The sequence below is a fragment of the Corvus moneduloides genome, chromosome 16 (assembly GCF_009650955.1).
Source record: "Corvus moneduloides isolate bCorMon1 chromosome 16, bCorMon1.pri, whole genome shotgun sequence".
NCBI classification, from domain to species: domain Eukaryota; kingdom Metazoa; phylum Chordata; class Aves; order Passeriformes; family Corvidae; genus Corvus; species Corvus moneduloides.
This window is the reverse complement of record NC_045491.1, coordinates 11,290,636-11,312,848: the sequence shown is the minus strand read 5'-3', so window position 1 is coordinate 11,312,848 and position 22,213 is coordinate 11,290,636. Positions and strand designations below refer to the sequence as shown.

Below are 22,213 nucleotides of genomic sequence, written 5' to 3'. Positions count from 1 at the left end.
TGCAATGACAGGTAACAGAACAGAAAAGCACTGAAAACTTGTATGCAGCTCAGCACGGACCTGCTGCTTCTAAATTTCAGTGAAATTACTGAAATCAAAGCATGGTTCTCAAAACAAATAAATAAATCCATGAGAGTTTTTCTATCAAGTATACAGGGACAAGACTTTGCTCTTGCTCCTTTCCACACATCTATATCTCACAAACATATACATGAAGGAATGACCTACCTTAGTGTATTTATTGATGTAGGTATGGAAATTCCACAATACCATGGACTATGAAGCAACTTAAAATAATGGTTCTGAATCCAGGAAAGAAATATGTATTTTACATACCACACTTCTTCATATCCATAGTTTTTCAATTTTATTGCAGGTCAGGAAGATTTCTACATGGCTATGATTTATATTGCACATGGTCATTCAAAAGAAATCCTAAGCATCATTTGAAAAAGAACAAGAGCAGGCTTTACTGCCCAAGAAAAGCTTTTCCAGCAGCAGGAAGGATGTTAAAGAACATTTAAACATCACAACTTGAGGGAGGCAATTAGTTAAGATGTCCTTTAACACTGGAGAGTCTGTTTTCCAATAGGACTTTCATTCAGACTTTGACTGGGAGGGCAGTGAATTCAAGGGGATGCAGAACACCCCACACACAGATGGACTTGCTTTAGATTCACATTGGCATTAACAGGGGAAACAGCTGGGGCTGCTCATACAGAGCCTCCTTTCCTTCTCTTCAGTCTGTGCACACTGAACTAGCAAGACTTTCATTCTAATGCTGTGATGCTGAATGAGCTTAAATAAACCCGGCAGAATTACACGCAGCAGTTACTGAAAGCACTGCTGGAAAACACAATCATGTATGACATTATTTAATTAGTATTAAAAACATTCAGCCCTAACTTACTTTGAAAAAAGATTTATCAATAATGGCAACTCCCACAAGAGATTGAATAGTAAGTATAACCACCCCAACCTCTATGCTGTATCACAGGCTAACGAGCCTCCCTGTGAAGCAGTAACTAACATCCCTGTGTTGCTCAGCTTTGTCTCCTGCTGCAGACAGAAGAGTACCTCTCTTCTGTTTCTGGGCTTTTGGACGTTTTATGCCTGAAGGAAATGCTCTTGTCAAATTACAACATTTTAAAAAAATCCACATTTATATTATTCATTTGAAGCATATTTTCCCTTCTCTTAATCCCTTTTTTTTAATGTCAAAATTATTGGCAGAAGGAAAGAAGGAAATTCATTGGATTTGGAACAAAAACAAGAAAGTGTTTGTTTCCTTAGTCCCCCTTCAAGTTTACATACATTTTTATTACCAAGTTAAAATTTAAGTTTCTAGAGAGTAGAATTACATTTTTCTTGAAAACGTCTTACCCCACATTTATACCTCCTCCCAGTAAATGCTCCTTTTTAGTTTGCAGAACTAATTCTCTGTATGGAACTTCAGATTTTTACTTTTCAAAAATATGAATAGCATGTTATTTTCAAGCTAACTTGATCTAGTGCTAAAATATCTGCAAAATGAGAGAGCCTTCAAGCACAGAGAGACCAGGTCATGTAATATATGAGAATTATCACTCGACTATTAATTTTTATAAATAGACTTATCTATACATAAAACACACACAAGTTATTAAAAACCCTTAAAACAAATATGGTAAGACAAACATGGAAAATAAATCTGTTATGGAGCATCAGAAGGCTCGTGTGGTTACCGGAATGCTGAGCTCAGAACTAAGTGATAACTGTGGTTATCACAGACTGAGAGTGTGGTGGGTTGAGCAGCCTGAACAATCAGGCACTTGGTCAACTTTATTAGGGTGCCTAAACTTAGAGTCTCTGCTCTTCATTTGTTCTTTTTAAATTTTCTTCCATCATTTATTTTGGTTCTGGAAACAGCATGCACTCCTCTCTCTTCAGCTGACAAGAGTAACAAAGGACCACAGTACTGACAGTTCACAATTTATTCACACTTTTCAAAATCCTTCATCTCCCAAATATCAAACTGAGCACAAATGTTGAACATGATACTAACATATTATTTTCAGGTAAGAATAATTAAATGGCTGACACAACCTCACTGTTTCTGTTGCTTTCCCTAGAATGCTGAAGGAAGATGCACTATTTAATGCCTCCTCTCCAGGTAGGGTGCTCTCCCACCTGCCCAGTACCACCCAAAGAGCTCAGTAAACCAAACTGCTACACCACATTAAAAATCCAGACAAAGCTGCTTCAAAAATTACTACAAACTGTAACATAATTCTCTGAAGTTTTGCTAGTGAGAACATTTCTTAGCAGAAGTATTCTGCATTTAGAGAGATCAATCTTAGCAGAGGAAAAATTTCTTCTACTTACTCCCTGAAGTTCCTGCCACAACAGCACAGAGTAAAATGATGGCGAGCAACCCCGGGGCCATCGAAATCACCTTCTCAGACCAGAAGTTAACACAAACACATCAGTTCTGCTCTCAAAGGCACCTCTGAGCAAGGCACTGAAAGAAAATTTCCTTCACAAAGCAGGAGCTCACTATTTCAACTCCCCTCTTCCAGCCAGAGGAGGGGCTCTGGCAGGACAGCCTGCAGAGGGGAGGGGGAGGTTGGAGTAAGGGGGAGAGACAGACACACACATAACCACTGACCCCATCTCCAACAGCATTTCAGCCTTTTTGCAAAAGAAGAGAAGGAGAAGTTAACCTATTAGAAATCCCACAAAACTGCGAGGATAAGAAATTAGGTATATGGCACCACAACAGAGCAAATGCTCAGAACAATCCCATGAAGTGAGTTTAAAACAAATAAATAAATGTACAAGTCACCCTAGTGATCATTCCTTGATGATTAATCAACCAAAAAGCACATAGGATGAAAGCCAAAGCTTTGGGACTAAAGGGAAGGTGTTTCCATTGGGAGCAAGCAAGTTCACAGGAGGCAGCTCATCCCATCAAGTCCCAAATCTCAAATGGGTGAAATTGTGTGTGAATAAGACACAAAACCACTAAACCACCAAACCACCATCCTTCCGGTACCAACCAGGTTTGTACAACACATCAGAGACAGGCCTTCCAGGATTCACCAAACTTACAGACCCCTCATGCAGGCAGGCCCAGGACTCTTCCCACAGTTCCCATGCAGACTGAGCCCATGTTTAGAGTCCACATGTAGCAGAATGAATGGATGGTCACTCACAGCACAGAGACATGGCCACAACTCAGCTGTTCCTGTGTGCCAACACCTCCCAAGGGAAGCTGCGTGGGCAGGCAAATATTTCTTTACTCCCACTGCAAGCCCTCTGGTCTAGCCTGAGCTACTGTTTTCTCGAAACAAGAGTCACAAATAGAACTTTAGATAACAATCCCAGTCACTGGTACTACTCTCCCCCACTAGGTTTGTGCTGCTCCAGCCTCTTTCCTGAACTTACTTCCTCCCTCACATAACATTTGCTCACTAAATGCTTACAAATACTAAAGGGAAAGCAACTTCTCATGTGTGCTTTGCAAACATCAATTACTAAAGAAGATGAGAGAGAGCAATTCCAGTCTAAAGAGTTAATAAAATACTCCACGATGTAAACAGGCCCCTCTATCAAAATCCCTGACCTACCAAATGCTCAACTCAGAGTCAGGCCAGGTTTGAAACTGCATTAAAAAAAACCCCCAAAGCCTACATATGTCATACAGCAACTCAAATTTCCTAGAACCGACCCAAAGCAGTAACTGAGAAAGCCTTCTTCTGCCTTCACAGTGATTTTTCATAATATTCTAATTTTGAAACTGCTTCAGAGATTTCTTCGTGGAAAATTACTTGCTGAATTTGCCATTTTTACTCTGCTGAGCTACTCAGTCTGGTACTCATTCTAATTTTTCATTTAAGAGTACAGCTCATATGGGCATAGTATGTACTCTATGTAAGAAGTCACTTAGCTCTTGATCTACTATCATCAATATGGATAGAAGCAGGAAAGTCAACAGCTGGGCAGGAACATAAAAACATGATGAATTTACCAGAAAATTGATATATTGTCACAACTCTTTCAATTATTTTCTTCAATCACTACTATTGCCCACACCAGTCTGACTTTTAACTGTTTATATAATAAGATTTTTCAATATATTTCACACAGCTATTGAAAAAAAAAAAAAACTTAAAGCATAAAACTTACACCAAAGTCAGTAGGAACATCAACTCTGAAATTAGAGAGAATTTCTGCTTTATCAAGACACTGGTTCAAGTGGACCAGCATGTAACTTAGACTTCCTAAAAAAATCAAATTTGCATTTTAATCTCAAGTTTTAGCTTTGTGGCTTCCCATTTCTTAGGGAAGAAACTATACTAATAAAAAAGAAGAAAAATATCTTATGGTAGGAATATGAACATGCTCAAGAATTTATAAATCTGAGCTTGTTTGAATCTTGGCAATGTCATAGACCCAAGAACAAAGAAGTTCATGAACAAAACTCTAGGGCTTTTTTCACTAAAAATATTTCAAACAGCTGTTTTCAGTATAGCACAGATTTGGGGCAGTTTTTATTGAAACTTCTAAATATGGAATTAAATGCCTGAATAGCACTTAGGTCTTAAATGCACACTGAAGCCAAACCTTTAAGAGAAAATATGACATAAAGTGTCCTCTGCACTTGACTCATGTGACTTCCCTCATGTAGTGGTTGGCAAGTGCAGGATGGAGCCCAAGACTCAACATCTTGTAAGCATTTTTTCCTACCTCACATCAGATGATCTTTTTCTAAAAAAATCAAAACACCACTTCCAAAAGAGGGAGAAAAAGAACCTCCTGAAGAGAAATTTCCAGCACATTGCTGTCCTAGATAATCTTAAAATACTGAAGAAAACCTGGCACATGTGTTGCAAACACACTGGTTTAATGACACACAAGAGACCCCCACTGCCTGTAAGTCTCAGAAAAGTATTCATCCATTTTAATGGATACTGTACTCAAGTTTGGAAAATGAATTTAATAAAAATGACCGTCTGTCACACAACAGGGTAAGCCTGTCCGTGGATACCTGAGAACTGGTCTCCAGTATTGCCAAGAAAGCATGAGCTTTTACAAACTATCAAAGTCTGCTTTTTATAGGCCCCACAAAAAATAAAATTAATACTATCGCGACACTGACGTCTCGCCCTAACAGCCGAAGGCAGGCGGAAGTGCCCTTGGCCAAGGTTCCGCACCCACCTGTGTGCTCGCCGCCCTTCCTCCTCCCTGTGCTCGCAGCCATCCCGCATCCGGAGCTCTGCCCGGTCGCGGGCCCGAATCGAGCCCGGGGGCCCCTCACAGCACCGAGCATCTCCCACAGCCCGCGGCCGGGGGGCCCCTCACAGCACCGAGCATCTCCCACAGCCCGCGGCCGGGGGGCCCCTCACAGCACCGAGCATCTCCCACAGCCCGCGGCCGGGGGGCCCCTCACAGCACCGAGCACCTCCCGGAGCGCCCCTCATAGCACCGGGCACCGTCCGGAGCCCGCGGTCAGAGGCTCCTCACAGCACCGGGCACCGCCCGGGGCAGCATTCCGGGCACAGTGGCCCGAACCCGCCGCATCTCTGAGGAAAACGCCGTGAGAGCGCTGCGAGACACCGACGCTTTCCAGGCCTTCTTCCCAGCGGGAATTAAGCTATGGAAGGGCCACCTGTCCGCCTCAGGGCTGTGGCGGCGGCCGCTCCCCGGCGGACCAGCCCCAAACTCGGCCTCCGGGCGCCAAGGGGCAGCCGGGGAACCTGCGGCACGGCCGGGGAGAGAGAAAGGGTCAGCGATGGCTGCGGTGAAACGGGGTGATGGGGTCGCACCTCCAATCCGGTGTCTAGTCTTGGGCGCCTCGCGACGAGAAGGACATTAACCTGCAGCAGCGTGAGCACAGACATGCAATGGAGCTCCTCATCAAGCCTGATGAGCAACAGCTGAGGGAGCTGGGGGGCCTCGGCCTGGAGAAAAGGACTCTCAGAGGGCCCTTCCCTCTCAACTGCCCGAAAGAGTGGTCAGGCATTGGAACAGGCTGTCCGGGGAAGCGGTGGGATCACCATCCCTGGAAGCATTCAGAAAACACCTACACGTGGTGCTTAGGGACGTGGTTGAAAGGTGAACCTAGCAGGTTGAGGGCAATGATCTTCAGAGGTCTTTTCCAACCGTAGTGATTCTATGATTCTGTTATCCTAGAGTAAAAAAAATATCTTCAGTGCTACTTTGTGAACAATAAAAGCTTTGTACGAGGCATGGGCCTGAGGTAACTTTTTCACAAGTTACCAAGACACAGGGCACTCAGAGTAGCACCAGGAGAAGGTTCTTCAAAGGCTGTGGGGATTAAGAAATGGAAATTGCTTTGGGATAGTCTTTTTCCCCCCTCTAATGCTTTTGTGAACTCCTTGCTGTCACATTCAGGTGCACCATGGCTTTAAGTCCTAGAGCAGTGTCATACACCCTGTTAATGCAATGGCCCCCTGGAACTCACTGAAGCTGCTTTTTGGGGGTATTTTTTTTGTTACAAAGAAAGAGCTGTAGCATGAAGCAAAACAGCCAGCCACAAAAGGACTTTCAAAAAGCTGCCTGCTCTCTCTTGGTTTATTCTCAACTTGGGCACAACTACTTTCAGCACCTCCAGACCACAACACCTCCTCTTCAGACATTAAATTTTCAAGTTCTTACAGATAACAATATTCAATTTTAAGTGGTAATAAGGAGCACTTCCTTTGAAGTCAGTAGGTTTCACATGCACCTTTTGTGTCTTGGTTTGAAAAGTACTAAGATGCTCATGGCAAATTTATTTCTGTACCGAATTCCCATCCAGCATATCATACCTGAGGGTATTCATCTCACAAAAATACATTAGAAGTCATCCTAAAGATAATAAACTTGTATCACATTGCAGGATCTTATGAAGCAAATGGAACACAAAAGTTAATTTGCTATAAAATACAATCACCTGAACTACAAAAACACACCTTTGTCACAGGACTTATACTTAGCTTTTACTTCTAGGATGACATTATTGTATACTCCATTACTGACCTCCTGCTGCTTAGTTATGAATAATAATTAACTAGGTTTGAATAAACGAATCATTTCTTCAAATAACCCCTTGTGGTTAGACTGACAGAAGTGCTTTCACAAACACTGCAGTAAATAGCAGCTTTTCAAAACCACTCTGAACTTGCTCAATAACTCCCTCTTGTAAGGCTATCAGCTGCCTTTTACCTGTTTTAACAACTTTTATTTTGGATTCTCTTTGCATGACAAAACAAATTTTATTTCCTTCTGGCTCAAGCCTCACCAGAATTTGAAATTGTGCAAGTTCTGTCTATTAAAAACAGAAGCCTAATGAAAATAACACTGTCAAAATGTGACGGAAGGTAAAGTCATCCTGGAAAGCTCATGAAGGTGGAGGTAGGGAAGGTTTTACCTGAACTTGTAATGTGAGGCTGGAGGATTTCAGATGGCCTATGCTCCTTCCTTAGGTGAAAATACCTAGAGCCCATAAAGTCAGCATTGTTCCTTCTGTATCTACTACCAAGGAAAAACTATTCATACAACACTCACTTACTACCAAAATAACCCTAAGGTGCTTAATAAAAATAATAAATATCAGGGCATTAGAACAAACTTGTTTGAGGTACTAACCTTGCCTTCCTGTTCTTTCTGCACCTCAAAAAAACCAACCAAACAAAAATTTAGACATTAAAAGAAAGTAGGGTATTCTCATATGATTAATAGGGATCCTTTCCCACTGAATACAGCGGTATTTGATAGCTATTTTCTCTAGTGGTTCCTGGTATGTGAACATGGAGCTATATTTATATGTGTTTGTTTAGTTGCATTGCAAGTGAAAGTTTTACCCAACAGTTTTAACTAAAAAAATATTTATAGCACCCGAGTTGCAGGAAAACAACACATTTTCAGTGTGGCTCTCTGTTTGACAGATGGTCTGCCAGGCAGACAATCCCATTTATCAGACTTGGCCCAGGTGAGACTCTGAAAAATTTCTCCCTGTAATTACTTTTCTTCACTTAACATTTCAGCCATCCATGTATTTGGAAACATTCCAAATGCTATGATTTTCCAATTACAAGCACTAGATAGGAAAGACAAAGTTTTTTATTTTAAATAGAGTCAGTTTTAAAAACAAACAGTAATTTCAACACAATCAAACACAAAGCGCTTTCACACAAATCAAGTTATATCCTGCATTTGTTTGTCCAAGGTAGGTTTAACAAAGCAGTTTACTTTGGCAGTCTGTAGCTCATTCCATACACAAGAGAACAAGCACAGGCTTTGCGTTTAAGAAAATATAACTATAGCAGAGGCAGCAGAAAGCTTTGCAGAATGGTGAATTCGAAGGAAGACCTGCCAACATTGTGTGTCCTAATCTTAATCCATACATGGAACTTAAAGAGAATCAATGGACTATGCACATAAATCAAAACAAACAGTTTTTTTTTTGGTCAGTGTTTTGCCTTTTGGTGCCACCACCTCAGATTTTCCAACCATCACTTTGGGGAGAAAAGGGGAGATAAAGGAATAACAACTGGAAGACTCAGCAAATGAATATATGGCAGGACTATCCAGACCAGACTGACAGGGTACTAAAAGAATTAAAAATCCTCCCCACCATGCAAGCAAATCCCAAGCTTGGAAACGCTGCGAGCTTCATTGCTCCTTTCTGTTTCGCTCTGACAATAAACTGACAAGAAGCACGTTTTCTGTGACACTCAGTGGGGGAATTCTGCTTCCCAGTAAGGCACAGGACTTGCTTGTGTCACCAGAACAGAAAACACTGCAGCATCACCCAGGCCCTTGAAGAACAAAGAGAGCACTATGGTGGTGCACCAGCAGACAAAAGCATATGCTGGTACCACGTCATCAGTGTGGAAAGCTATAAAGTTACCAGCTTTTTATCTCCATCATTCTCTTGCTAGTTAGTAGCTGCTCATGTAAATTCTTATGGTATGAGGAGACCAGAAACCTTTTCCAAACGCACAAGGAAGCTCTTAAATCACTTGCAGACTGACTCACAAGCAGCAGCAGTTTACAAAACCTAATCAAAACCAGGCCTAGAGATTGTACGTGATCTACAAAATTACTGGATTTCAAACATAAAGTGTTGAAAGACTTGAAAAACTAACTTACACCAAATACTTACAGAAGGCACATTTGGCAAGAACAGGAAATGCAGTATTTTTTATTTGTATTTATTTTAGCTTTTTACTTTTACAGACATTAATACAGTGTTACCAACATAGCCCGGCTTCAACACAGGTATCATTTAGGTTGGATATTAGGAAGAAGATTTTTACAGAAAGGGCGATTAGACATTGGAATGGGCTGCCCAGGGAGACGGTGGAGTCACCGCCCCTGGAGGTATTTAAGAAAAGATTGGGTGTGGCACTCAGCGCCATGGTCTGGTTGATACGGTGGCACTGGGACACAGGTTGGACATGATGATCTCAAAGGTCTTTTCCAACCCAGCTGGTTCTGTGATTCTGATTCTGTAATATGCATCAAGATGTTGTTTGACCAAGTTGCTTATGACACAGAAATTACTTAAACCTTCAGAGCCTCATTCCCTAATTTTTTGTGATTATCATCCTAAATAAGCATATCCATCTTAAGTTTCTAAAAGCAAAACTCATCTTTCATTTAATTTAGAAAAATCAGAGAAACTCCCTAACAAACATTTTACCTTCTTAGTAAAGAAACAATAATTAACAAGCAGATCAACAACTAAAAGACCAGGTATTTTATTTATGTGTTTCAGGTGGAATTCAAGCTTTAAGATAAGGTTGAGGTTTGTTTATGATTGATCAGATGACTTACGTAAATGTACAACAAAGTTTTCCGATGTTCTAACCAAGGCTCTCTGGGCATTTCCACTGGGGTGAAGAGAACACTTCACAGACTTTCAATCAGCAGTAAGAAAACTCCCAGCAAAACAAAAAACACTAAACAAGTATCTTCTGTATGAACATACTCACTTCAGATTAGAGATATGACTAGACTTGAAACTGTCAATAAAATTCAGATACTAGATTCAATCAGTATTTTTACACAATAACCTGAGTTGTCCATTTGGAAAAGCTACCTCCAAGAAGGAAGAACCCTTTAGGTTTGGTTCTCTTCCAACTAAGAAAGTTTTAAAGTGAATTCTAGTGCTCATAAAAAGAAGACAACAAACTATTTCTTTTTTCAAAGAGGAGCACCTGTCTCTGAGGCAACTCCCTGCTGGTCTGTAAACAGTGCTGCTGCCAAAGCACGAGCCTAAATAGTTCTCCATACATATCCTCCTCTTATTCTGTGCTGAGATCTCACAGTCTGAATGCAAGCACAGTGTGCAACATGATTGAGACGAGATTAATTGAAGAACATCACCAAACTGTTATGTATAAAGCAAAAAGGGAAACACTCCATTGCTCTCCACTGGTGCTGGACTGAGTGGCCCATATGGATTAGGTATGCTTTTTACAGACCTAAGTGAAACTCCTCTCAAGCAAAGGCATATTCAAACCATCTAGTAATAAACATTACTTTTTATTGGTTTCCAGTGATAGGATGCACAGAAAAAACAGGAAGTCTCCATGAAGCTTCAGAGAGGGCTTGTAGAGGTGCTAACTAACTTCATCCATCAGTGTTTAAACACTGCCTATAAACGTTTGTAAGAACCAAGAAGAGTATTGCATTTCGGACAGGTGTGATCCACATCCTTTAGGGCATCAATGCAAAAGGGAATTAAGCAGCAGCCTGCTATACACCTGCAAAGGCAAAAAAAGAGAAAAACACTGCTTTACACTTTTTATATACACAAGAAGGTAAAATGTATTTCATCCAAAAGCCATCAGTAAAACTGGTGCCATAAGCTTTAGGATGAACACACGTGGCTATGGAGTCCATTACTGTATGTTCCAGAACTGCTTTAAGGTCCTGTAGGATCAGATGTAGGCTGATTGAACCACTAAGGCTCAGGTCCCAGACAGAGAAAGCAAAGCTGAGAGCTCCATTACATGTTAGAGCTGTAAAAGGTCAAGGTAAGAGTGCAAATTGGAGTTGACCTACCCCAGCAGGCAGAGGCCACCACATGACAGCCAGGTCAAAGCTCCTGCGTCGTACGAGAGACGTGTCACTATCACCTGGTTACAGGAAGGGCAGGACATCTGAACCGGGCGGTCATAAAACAGCACTGGCTGCTGCACATACACCGTCTGAACAGTAACTGAGCAGAGAAATAGGCTGTTTACTCAATGAGTACAGAAGGAAAAAAGAGTAGTGATCAGCTTCCTCTGAACCAGGTATAACTTTGAAATATTCAGGGCTCAGAGGAACAAAATACACGACAACAGAGAGAAATCACCATGGTATTTCCTAATGCAGAAATACACTGTCTTAAAAATAAAGCTGCACTAAAAACTGCAGAAAGCCAAATGATGTTATTGACATCAGTACACACTTAGTGATTCACAAGAATTGATTCACCTTGTTCTCTTCAAAAGTATTTTTTGGCAGGTGGTGAACACCTGTGAACCACGATTTTTCATCTTCTGACAGCACCTATTACACAGCCACTTGACACCACCTTAAGGTGAGGTACAAAAGAGTTTTGGAGGCTTACTGGGGTTATTTGCTGGTGGAGGCTGTCCCATGAATGGGGGAGGGTTCATTCCCTTCCCATCTGGCTTCTTCTGTCCAGGGCCAGGGATGGGATAGGGGTGAGGATAGTTCACATTGATTCCTACGGTTTCCTCATAAGAAGGTGGTGCAGATGGGACAGAGTTGCCACTTGGAGCAGACATTATATCTAAAACATAAAAGAGAGAAAATCTTAACAAAAGGCATTATTTATTAAAGGAAAGTGACAAATAATTAGGCTCAATTCAGCAGCAAGAAGATAACTAGATTAAAATGGACTTTTACCAGCATAAAATTAATTTGCTAGTATTTGTTTCTGATAGTATGAAATGTTCATCTTGATTTCACTGTTGTTGTTGTGTGCTTCCCACTTCCTTTTCACAGGGTAGTTCTTACACTTTGTCCCAACACCAATTCTTCCTTTATAAATTAAATATACTAAAGCAGGGAGGTGAGGCATCTTTATTAGTATACTAAAATATCTGGCAGTCTCCTAATTCTCCAAGAACACTATTTCTAATCCCTCTTGTTCACCTGAAAAATTGAACAGTATGATAGGCCACACGGTAGTTGCTAACCAACATGAGCCTGGTTTGTGGTGAAGCTCAAATATTTAAAAAATACTATTTGCCTCTGCTGTAATTTGAAATAAGTATTTATATTGAAGGAAAAAGAAACCCAAACAATTAAGCATGTCCAACTCAATTCAAAACTTTTACAACTCTCAAATATGTCTAAGGTTGCCATTTTTGCTTCTTAGAAAAATTTTAATGAGTTTGTAGTACAACTTTTCCTCCACCAATTGTTATTTTGTTGCAGAGGATAGGAATGCTGACCACTGCCTTTTCCCAAAGAGGAAAGAAACAACTGCGGTTTCAATGCAGACTTCCTTTCCTCCTCCCCACCTACCCGCTTCAGACTCTACCCACCATTTTCTTTGTGAAACAAGCTCTCATGGCATCAGTGCTGACCAAGCATCTCCCTTTTCCCCCTCCTCCTAAGAACCATCAGACAGCTCTCCAAGAGCCACACTCCATTCTGCTGTTGCACATACAATCCCTCTATACATATGCAAGTCTTTTCACACAGTACTATCTGCAAAAGGCAAGCTGTACTTGGAACATTAATTCTATGATGCTATGATAGTTGTATAGGACTACTATGAATAAAAGAGGAGAAATTGCACCGATGCAATTTGCAGGTACAAAAGACAACGCACAAAGTAAAAGAATTTCAGACATAAGTATCTGTTTAGGGCTGGCATCACTCCACTCACACAAAGCTCGGGTGAGACCAGCATACAACTTTCCCAACAATGACACAAGCCTTTCCACTCTCCCAGAGCATGGAAAAGTCCTTGGAATACCGCTGATTATCTTCCTCACGCAACACAGCTTTCATCAAGATTTCAGTGAAGTCTATAAACACTTCCATGAAGAACTTGTCACAAGTCTGTTAACTCTTCCAGGTTACACAGGACTAATCTGCTGCACTGGAGGCATGGGAGATAAACCAGCAAACACCAGTGTTTATACATTCAGGAATCTTCCCAGCTGATTTAGCAGAAATGCAGAAAGGTGTGTTACAAAGGGAACTGTGTACTCAATCAAGTGTGGGTTTTACAGTAGCCCCATGGCCAGGACAAATACAGGAGCTGGTACAGAAGAACAGACATGGCTACAGGTGCAGGAGCAGTAACTGTGGTAACCCTGGAACAGACATTGCTCCTTCCCACCATTCTCATACTCACACTGCAGCTTTGGCAGAATGAAGAGGGAACAAGACAGCAGTCAAAGATGTTGAAACTCAGTAAGTTTTTGTAGTATCAAGTATTTCACAGCTATACTTTAAAAAACCACTGATGTCCTGTTTTCTTTAGAAAAGAGAAGTTTTCTCCCTGTGACTAAACTACAAAGCTGAATCACAATCTACTGCTCCCAGTCAGTGTGCTGGTCTTGGCTGGGGGTGCACAAGAAGCCAGGAGGGGGCACTGCCAGAACAGCTGACCCCAGCTGACCAAAGGGGTATTCCAGACCATAAAGCATCATCCTCAGCCATAAAACCAGTAAGAAGGTTGTTGGGAGGGAAATGCTGCTCAGGGACTGGCTGGGCATCGGTTGGTTGGTAGTGAGCAATTATTCTCATTTGCTTCACTTGCTGGACTGTATTCTCCTCTGTTACTTTCCTTTTCATTACAACTATTTAATTATTGTTTTATTTCAATTATGAAACAGTTCTTATCTCAAGCCATAAGTTTTCTCATGCCCTTCCAGTTTCTTCAGGGGTGCAGTGAGTGAGCAGCTCTGTAGTGTTCAGTTGCCAGGTGGGGTTAAACACAGCTCCTTCTGCTGCTCAGCTCTGCTTCACTTATGAGCAAGTTCTAAGAAATCAACACCCTTTCATAGATTTCAAAATGATAATAACTTCCAGCATGAACGCTTCTAGTCTTGATATTTACTTATTTTTAAATTATGTTGCTGTTCATTTCTTACCACCAAGTGGTTTTGAACAACCATTTCAATTTAAACATTATCACTACCCTTTTTCTGCACTTTCACTTTTTTTTTTCGTTTTTCTGTAGACAAATGCAAACAGGTCTCAAGTCTTCACAACACTTTGTGGCATCCCTTTTCATCTTCTAAAGTTTCAAAACTGTAGCACAAATAACATGTACAAAGTACTACAGTGAATGGTGTAAAACTAAAACTGTGTATGAAGTCCTTTAAGTTATCTATCAAAACAAAAATTCCTAATAAACATCAAGATGAGATCAAGACTACAAAAAAGCCTCTTCAAAATCTGAGTATTGTGGATGTAACCACAACTTCAGCTTTTCAATTTCATTTTTCTAATGTCTCTCTTGCTTTAAATGTCAACTTTGAAGAGGTATTTGAACCATCACTTCATACAGCCAGTGCGAATGTGTTTCACACTCCAGGTCTTGAACATTAGGCTGGGGACAAGGGAAATACCAGTCTCTGCTTGGTATGTAAAAAACCAAGCAACCAAAAACCATCCAGTAAAGAACTGCTTACAATTACAGCTATCCTAACCTGGTCTGGCCAAACAAATGTTTTTGCCCTTCCCTTAATCTCTTGCTAAAATTTGACACAACTTAACCCTCAAATTAAACAATTCCTACGCAGTCCTCTTCACTAGAAATCCCAAGTCGCCCTCCAACAACACAGGTGGTTTAGAACGGCTACCTTCACAGCAGAGTCTAAGACAGCTACTGATCAGCAACATCTGGAATGAAACACAGGTTGAAGACTAATTTTTTTTAACAACCTGTCAGGACATACAGGTTTATCAGAGCACTCAGTGCACAGCAAGCCCTAACACAGCAGCCTCTTGGACCACCAGCTTCATCTGAACTCTGGACAACAACTTTCTTGTTTACCAACCTGCTGAGGAATATTATCTCAAAGTTGTTTAAATTTCTCAGGCGTTTGTGAGAGAATAAAATCCAGTAATCACAACAAAAAAAAGACTTCGACATATTATTATTTCATTAAGAACCAATGGCATTGAGGTCACACTGAATTCTATACTGGCGAAGTGGAAATATTACCACACGGTGTGTTCTGCCGGGCAGGAGACATTTCAGAGGTTACTGTGTTACTTTTACCAAGTAATCAATAGTCCCGGAACATTCCTGAGTGGCCTCCTGTGAGTTACCCACTCCCCGGGGCAGCGCAGGGCCGGTCCGAGAGGAGCTGCTGCCGCGCGGCTCCCGAGCGCATTCCCTAAGGAAAGGGCCACCTTCCGCCTGCCACGCTCGGGGAGGCGAAACTCCGGCCTCGCTCGGCCCCCAGCCGGCATCGCCGAAGGCAGGAGCCGCCGCCCACGGTCTCTCCCGGACCGTCCCGGAACCAGGACTGGGACCGCGCCACTCGGGACACCGCTGGCCCGCCAAGCCCCGACCTGCCCCCGGTGCCCCGCGGGCTCCTGCGGAGAGGGATCGGCCCCCGAGCCGAGGCTGCTCCCCCGCCCCGCAGTCGGGCCGGAGCACCGGGAGCGGCCCAGGGAGGGCAGCGCTCGGGGCCGGGAGCGGCCCCGGCGGAGGAACACAGCCTGCCCCCGCCGCCCCACTCTGCTCTGCCCGCGGCACCGCCAGGCTCCGGGCGGCGCGGCACAGCCCTTACCGACTCTCCTCTCCGCTCCGTTTGCCCCGGCGCAACCACGGTCAGCACGGCTTGTCCTGTCCCGTCCCGTCCCGTCCCGTCCCGTCCCCACCCCACCCGCGTTTCCTCTTGCCCTTCCCCCTAGAACCGTGAGCAAGCGCCGCGGGCGCAGCTCGGGAGGGCGCTCCGCTGGCCTCGGACGGGCCGTGCCCTGGGAGCGGCCTCGGCCGCTCCCCCGGACCCACCGGCTCCCGGCAGCGGCGCGTCTGGGCGGGACGGGAAGGGAAAGGAAGGGGGAAAGCCTGTGGAAGTACAGGCACTCCTGACGCATTTCGCAGTCCCGGTGATCGGGAACTCCTCGGCTTTCGCCAAGAGCTCACAGCGATTAAACCAGTAATCTTCAACTTTCCCGTCTGCAGCGCAGCCAAGCACCGTGTTCTGTAACACTACAGGAAAATTACTTTCCTAATTCTACAATACCCCTTACGTTACCAGATCAGGTATTTCAGACAACATACAAGAACACATAAAATGATCAACAAAACTTTCAAGTTCAAGATTCAGTGATTTTACGTAGTGTCTTTACAAGCAATTGAATTGGATTCAGTCTTTAGAAAACACAAGAGTACATCACTCCTTCCTCTATTCAGCTCCAAGATAACACAAAATGTGAATTATGGCCAGATCCCTGAAAGGGCTTCAAGAGGGACTGCTTCACACGTTGGTTTGTGTGAATCTTCCTTGGACTGAAGGGACTTGATAACCCCTGGGGGCTCAGCAGGGACAGTTCATAAAGCCTTTTGGCTGAAAGCATCTAAAATCTGTTAAAGTCCAATTTTTGTATTTAAATCTTTTCTTGAACCTTGCCATAAGGAACACACAAAAAGCCTCAATTCAAACCCATCCTGGAGCAAGGAGTCAGGTTTTATAGGATGAAAGGGGGTCCTACCCCAAGTGATGATAAACCAGCATGAAGCTCTGCAGTCACAGTAACCTAAATCACTTGCAAGTATGGGTACTTGGGGATGTCATCAGATGTTGAGACTATTGAGGGCATGAATAGTCCCAGTCCCCCGATTTGGGGGGAACAGAGAGAGGAGTGTGGAGTGTGATCTATCAGCACTGAGATTAGAACTAAGAGGTGAATAAATTTATACCATTATCAAGAAATCACATTACAGATTATTTTTCTAAGGAGCAGAACATGAGTAATTTGGTCTTTGGTGCCCTGGATTAACTAAAATTGGAGTAATTGTTCTCTTACTAACTAAATCTCCTTCCCCAGATGGCTATGAGCAGCTTAGGAGCCACAGGAGAGAGAAGCCATGACTGAACACATCTCCCAGGGTGAAATAAGGCATGACCTTCAACTGAAAGCCTTCTTACTCTAACTGCCATCTCTCTCATGTGTAGTGTTTTGCATCTAGTCTAGGCTGGCTCGTGCTCCTCCTTGGGGACCCCAGTAACATTCCTCCTTTTTGCCCTACTACTGTTTCCACCAAATGTCCAAATAGGCGGTTTGGATCCATTTACTGGTACATGAGTGTATTTCCTCTCACTATCCATCCTTCTTCCCACCTAGCTCACCATTTGCTAGTTCCTGCCTTTCCAGTCCTTTTGCTGGATGGCACTGGGTGAAAGAAGCATCAGCTTCAGCCGGTCACCACAGCACCTGTGAGCTTGTGGAAAATTCCACAGAAGTCACAATTAATGGAATGTTATGTAGTGGTCAGTGGAACAAATTGGCGAAGGGCTCTGTGGCCACCTTAAGTAACAAACTAACACTTTTCTGAGGAATACATATATCCTTGCTAACAAATACTTGTACCACCTTGAGCCAAGCATGCGCTTTAGGCAGAGTTATCCTGTCCTTAAAAGTAATGCCCTGCTTCTTAATACTACATTGCTGTTAAGGAGTTTTATTCCTGATTTTCAGTGACAGGCTTGTGGAAAATTGGCAAGTTTGGTGTGGAGAATTGATGAGGCTGGTTGAGCAAGGACATGAGTTGAGGTGCTTGCTTATCTTACACCTAACTTGAGTGAGGCTTAAGCACTGCATGGTGTCTGGGGTAAAGTGTAGGGCTCACAGCCCAGTGTCTCAGTAAAGTAGAGAGCGTGCTTACACTTTGGTATGGAGACAGGGCCTCAGCCCTCTTGTCCACGCACAGCAGGCCTTATTAGAAGTAGAAATCTGGTCCTGTGAGGAGATGTGTGGCCAGCAGGCCAAGAAAGTGGATTCTCTCTCTCTGCTCCACTCTCATGAAACTCCACCTGCAGGGCTGCATCCAGGTCTGTGGCCCCCAACATAACAAGGGCGTGGAGCTGCTGAAGCAAGTCCAGAGGTGGCCATGAAGATGTGCCAAGGGCTGCAGCACCTCTGCTATGGAGACAGGCTGGGAGAGTTGGGGTTGTTCAGGCTGGAGAAGAGAAGGCTCCAGGGTGACCATACTGCTCCTTTCAGTACTTGAAGGGGGCCTATAAGAAAAATGGAGACAAACTTTAGCAAGGCCTGTTGCAACAGGAGAAGGTATGATGGTTTTAAACTGAAGGAGGGATCAATTTAGACTAGATATAAAAAAGGAGGCTTTTACAATGTTGGTGGTAAACCATTGTCACAGCTTGCCCAGAGAGGTGGTGGATCCCCCTGGAAACATTCAAGGCCGGGTTGGACAGGGCTCTGAGAAACCTGGTCTACTGAAAGGTGTCTCTGCTCATTGCAGGGGCCTTGGACTAAATTATATTTAAAGGTCCCTTCCAACCCACACTGTTCTATGATTCTGTGATGATGATGTGCAGTTGTAAAATATTGATGGGCGTAAAGATGATCAAGCAAAGGTCAGATGGCCTGTACTGCTGCCTCAGCCAAGTGGAGGAGGAAGCGAGCCTGAAGTATCATGGTTCTGTTCTGCCTTTGATTCAACCATAAATCCTGACTCAGCCTGACCAAAGGTAACCAAAACCCTCATTATCCCTCGTTTACATATGAAACATACACCAATATGCAACTGAGAAAGTGTCTTCCCCCCCACTGTCTAAGATGGAAGTGACAGGTAACCAATTATATTTGACTACAGTCCCACCTCCATTTATCTGAAAGTATAAAATTGATATTTTCAATCCTCCATGTAGAGGATGAGAATATGACCCCATTTCAAGGACAAGTGGACTGTTCTGCTCCTCTCTCCTCCCCAAAACAGAGATGCCTCTTTAGTAAAATTTTCACCTCAGTGAAACTACAGTTAATTAACTGTGAAGTTATGTGTAATGAAAAACTGAGTTTTTAATTCAGCTTGAAACCACTGGCTGGTGCTAATGCAGTAACTGTATTTATCAACAGCAATTCCAAATCTGTATTCCTGTTGCTTCAGTAAGTAGCATTATTTGTGAATCTGTGATTAAGGGCATTCTTATTAAACACAACCAGACTACAGTGCCAAATTGATAATAACCAGAAATTAAGGCCAGCCACATTCAGCCCCTCTGATCTCCAACACAAGTGGGTTATTTTGTGCTAAATTTCATACTCTAATGGAACAGAGCTGCAGCCCGATAGCCTACCTGGGTTAGGCAGGGTGTTGCCCCAGCAAACCCACAGAGCTGCCCCGAAGCTGCCGCCTGCGCGTTGGCACCCACAGAGCTTCTCTTCCTGCAGCAGACCAGGTGACTGGGTGGGGACACAACCAGCGCCAGCTCGAGGCATGCATGAGGAAACGTGGCTAGAAACGGATACAGCTTTTTATCTCTCCCATCCCCCCAAGAGCTGCGTACCTGAAACTATAACTTGTTTTTAAAAAGGTCATAAGAAAAAAGGGCCCCATGGCAGTTTCAGAAGCTTGGTGTAAGAATGCAGCAGGATGCAACCGGGAGAGCTCCGCTCCATTTCCATCCCGTGGCACGGTGTGCTCAGCAGCCCCAGCTGCTCTATTCACTGTTTGGCTTCTCTCTGCTCTACTCTACTGGGTCATCACCAGGGCTGCTAACAGCAGCATGGAAATGTACACAGAAAATAGTGGATGTTTTGTCATCACCCTGATTGTACACACAGTATTACAGAACACCAGCAGATGTCAGTTTAGCCCCAAAAATAATTGCATGTTGGATTTATTAGCTTCTGCTTTTACAGCAGTAGGCTTCTGTCAAAGAAGCTAAATGAAGTTCAAAAGTTGATGCACATTTAAAAGCCTGTTAGCCACATTTTACATACTGTAACATGTTCTCAATGTGTAAAATAAGTAAACTTTAATCTCACCTTAATTTTCTCCTGCCTGAAAATCACAGGACTTGCATGCATACAAATAGATATTTTTTTTATTTGTGTATGTCATTTTGCATATACTGATTTGTTGAAGCTAGGTAAGAATTTCTATGACTTTCAATCATTTCAGTAATACTAGATATGGATATAGATATAATGGGTCATGCCAGAATGCAGTTTCAGACCAATAACCAATGTACAGGTATAGATAGATAGTTTAAAGAGAAAGCAAGGTAGCTACATTAAGCCAAATAATCTGAAAGAATGTTTGCTTTTTTCTTCACTGCTGCAATGGCTGATTCAAGTCGCTAAGCAAACAGAACAAGAACTTCAACACAATTTCAACAGTTAGTACAATGACACAAGTGTTGAGGTTCACACAAGAAACCTCAAAGATGACAACAAGATCCCACACTCAAGTATAAAAATGCATGTTCACATTGCTGAGGTGTCCTCAAAGCATTGGTGATACTGGTGATACAGGATAAATTAATTTCAACTTCCACATGGTCATCTCCAACCCTGTAGGGCAGAAGAGCAATAGCTAAATGGACCACTTGAGCCTCAGGGTTTTGTTGAGCTCAGAGTTTAAGGGTTTCATCAGCTTCCAGACCAACCCTCTGGTAACTTCAGCACTTTCCAACAATACAGTTTTATTCTCTAGGCTGCTTCTGAATGAATGCACATAAAACCTTCTGCGATAATTAAAACTAAGTACAACCATAATATACTTCCTCTTATGTATTATTACTGCAAAACTCCTGATCACAAAATACTTCAGAGCTAACAACACAATCATTAACAGCTTGCAGAGGCAGGCCTAGGTAACACTGCTGTATTGTTTCTGCTTGGGTGAGCTCTGTTCAATAGAACCAACTCTACCAACATGAGCAGTTATCAAACAGCCTGACATTAGAGATGCCAAATTCATGGGAAAGTGTGGTGCAGTTTCCTTGTGTGAACAAGAGCAGAGCCTGAAGTCAAAGCTGCCAGGAGGTGGGTTACCTTGAATGCTGGTTTCCAAACACTTGGCTTAAAAAATAGAAAAGCTGTGATAGAGGCTTTGCAGCGTTCCTTTGGGAGTTAATAACTTCAACTTAGACTATCCTCAAGTAAATTTTGTGATAGAGGGGGAAGAGGAAAAAGGAAAAAAAAAAAGAGAGAGAGTAGATAGACAACAAACACACTCTACCTTTCAGAAACTACTTAGTGAAGATAAATACCCAGTGTCTGACTGCATCATTGCTTACGTTTATATATCAAAACAAATCTATTGCTCCATACCAATACAGAAGTGGAAGAGGAAAAAAACCCCAAAAACCCCCTCATGACAGAAAAATGATGACTTCAAGTCAGCTTGCAGACACACGTTATCTTACATTAAACCATCTTCTTTCTCAGCCCCCATTTCCTTCCAGTTTCTTCACCCCATCCCTTCACAACAGCCACTCAGACACATCTGCCCAGTGCTCTCTGGTGAGCCCGGCTTGAAGCTGAGCTTTCCTGACCTATTTATTTCATCTGCAAAGGTTGGTAGTATGTGGGGTAATATGCTTGTGAAAGATTAGAATATTAATGAGTTTATCACATGAAACAGAAGCAGCATATCAAGTCTAAAACTGCAGATGATCCCCCAGGAATGCAACTGATTGACAGAATTGTGAAATTAATCCAAACCTAAATATTAGTACTTTGCAGTCCTTCTAGTATTGCTTCCTTCTTAATTACCAACTCCCGTAGTGTTATTTGATCATCATAACAACAGCTGCCAGACTGCAACACTGTGTCACACTACAGCAAAGTATTTAAGTATGTAAATCATATTATCTCCCCTACAGAGTGAGACAGAAGTGTGGTGTCAAAAGAGCTAATGATAGATTTCTTCTTCTCAGAACACTTGGCACTTCACATAAAGAATTACATGGAGAAGAACCATTCACTGCCAGTTACGGGTCTCCTAGAATGAACAATCAAAAAGAAATAGTTATGATAGAAAAGCTTCACATTTAAAAACAGCAGATCTGTCCTGATTAAGTCATCCATTATTTGATGGATTATCTATTAATGCCATAACAAAACATATAGGAAAAATTATGATTCTCCAACCATTTACCCTTCATATTCATCTTCCTATTCCCTTGACAGGGTACAGGAAGGATGTGATTTTAAAAATAAAGCTGCCTGGTTATTTTTCCTGTAGACAGAA

The 22,213-nt window shown here is 42.7% G+C and overlaps 1 protein-coding gene across 2 annotated transcripts; it reads right to left on the bottom strand.

Annotated features, from left to right (window-relative positions):
• Positions 1-8,088: 8,088 nt before the first annotated feature.
• Positions 8,089-18,187, bottom strand: LITAF (lipopolysaccharide induced TNF factor). 2 transcript variants are annotated; one of them, XM_032125677.1, is made up of 4 exons: positions 17,876-18,187; positions 11,612-11,797; positions 11,059-11,215; positions 8,089-10,757 (listed from the first exon to the last, which is right to left on the bottom strand). In XM_032125677.1, the coding sequence occupies exons 2-4, from the start codon at positions 11,790-11,792 to the stop codon at positions 10,649-10,651; spliced, it is 447 nt and encodes a 148-aa protein (XP_031981568.1). In that variant the 5' UTR covers positions 11,793-11,797; positions 17,876-18,187; the 3' UTR covers positions 8,089-10,648. The 2 variants fall into 2 exon arrangements, with proteins under 2 accessions (XP_031981568.1, XP_031981567.1); XM_032125676.1 differs by lacking the exon at positions 17,876-18,187 and adding an exon at positions 15,774-15,991.
• Positions 18,188-22,213: the final 4,026 nt, after the last annotated feature.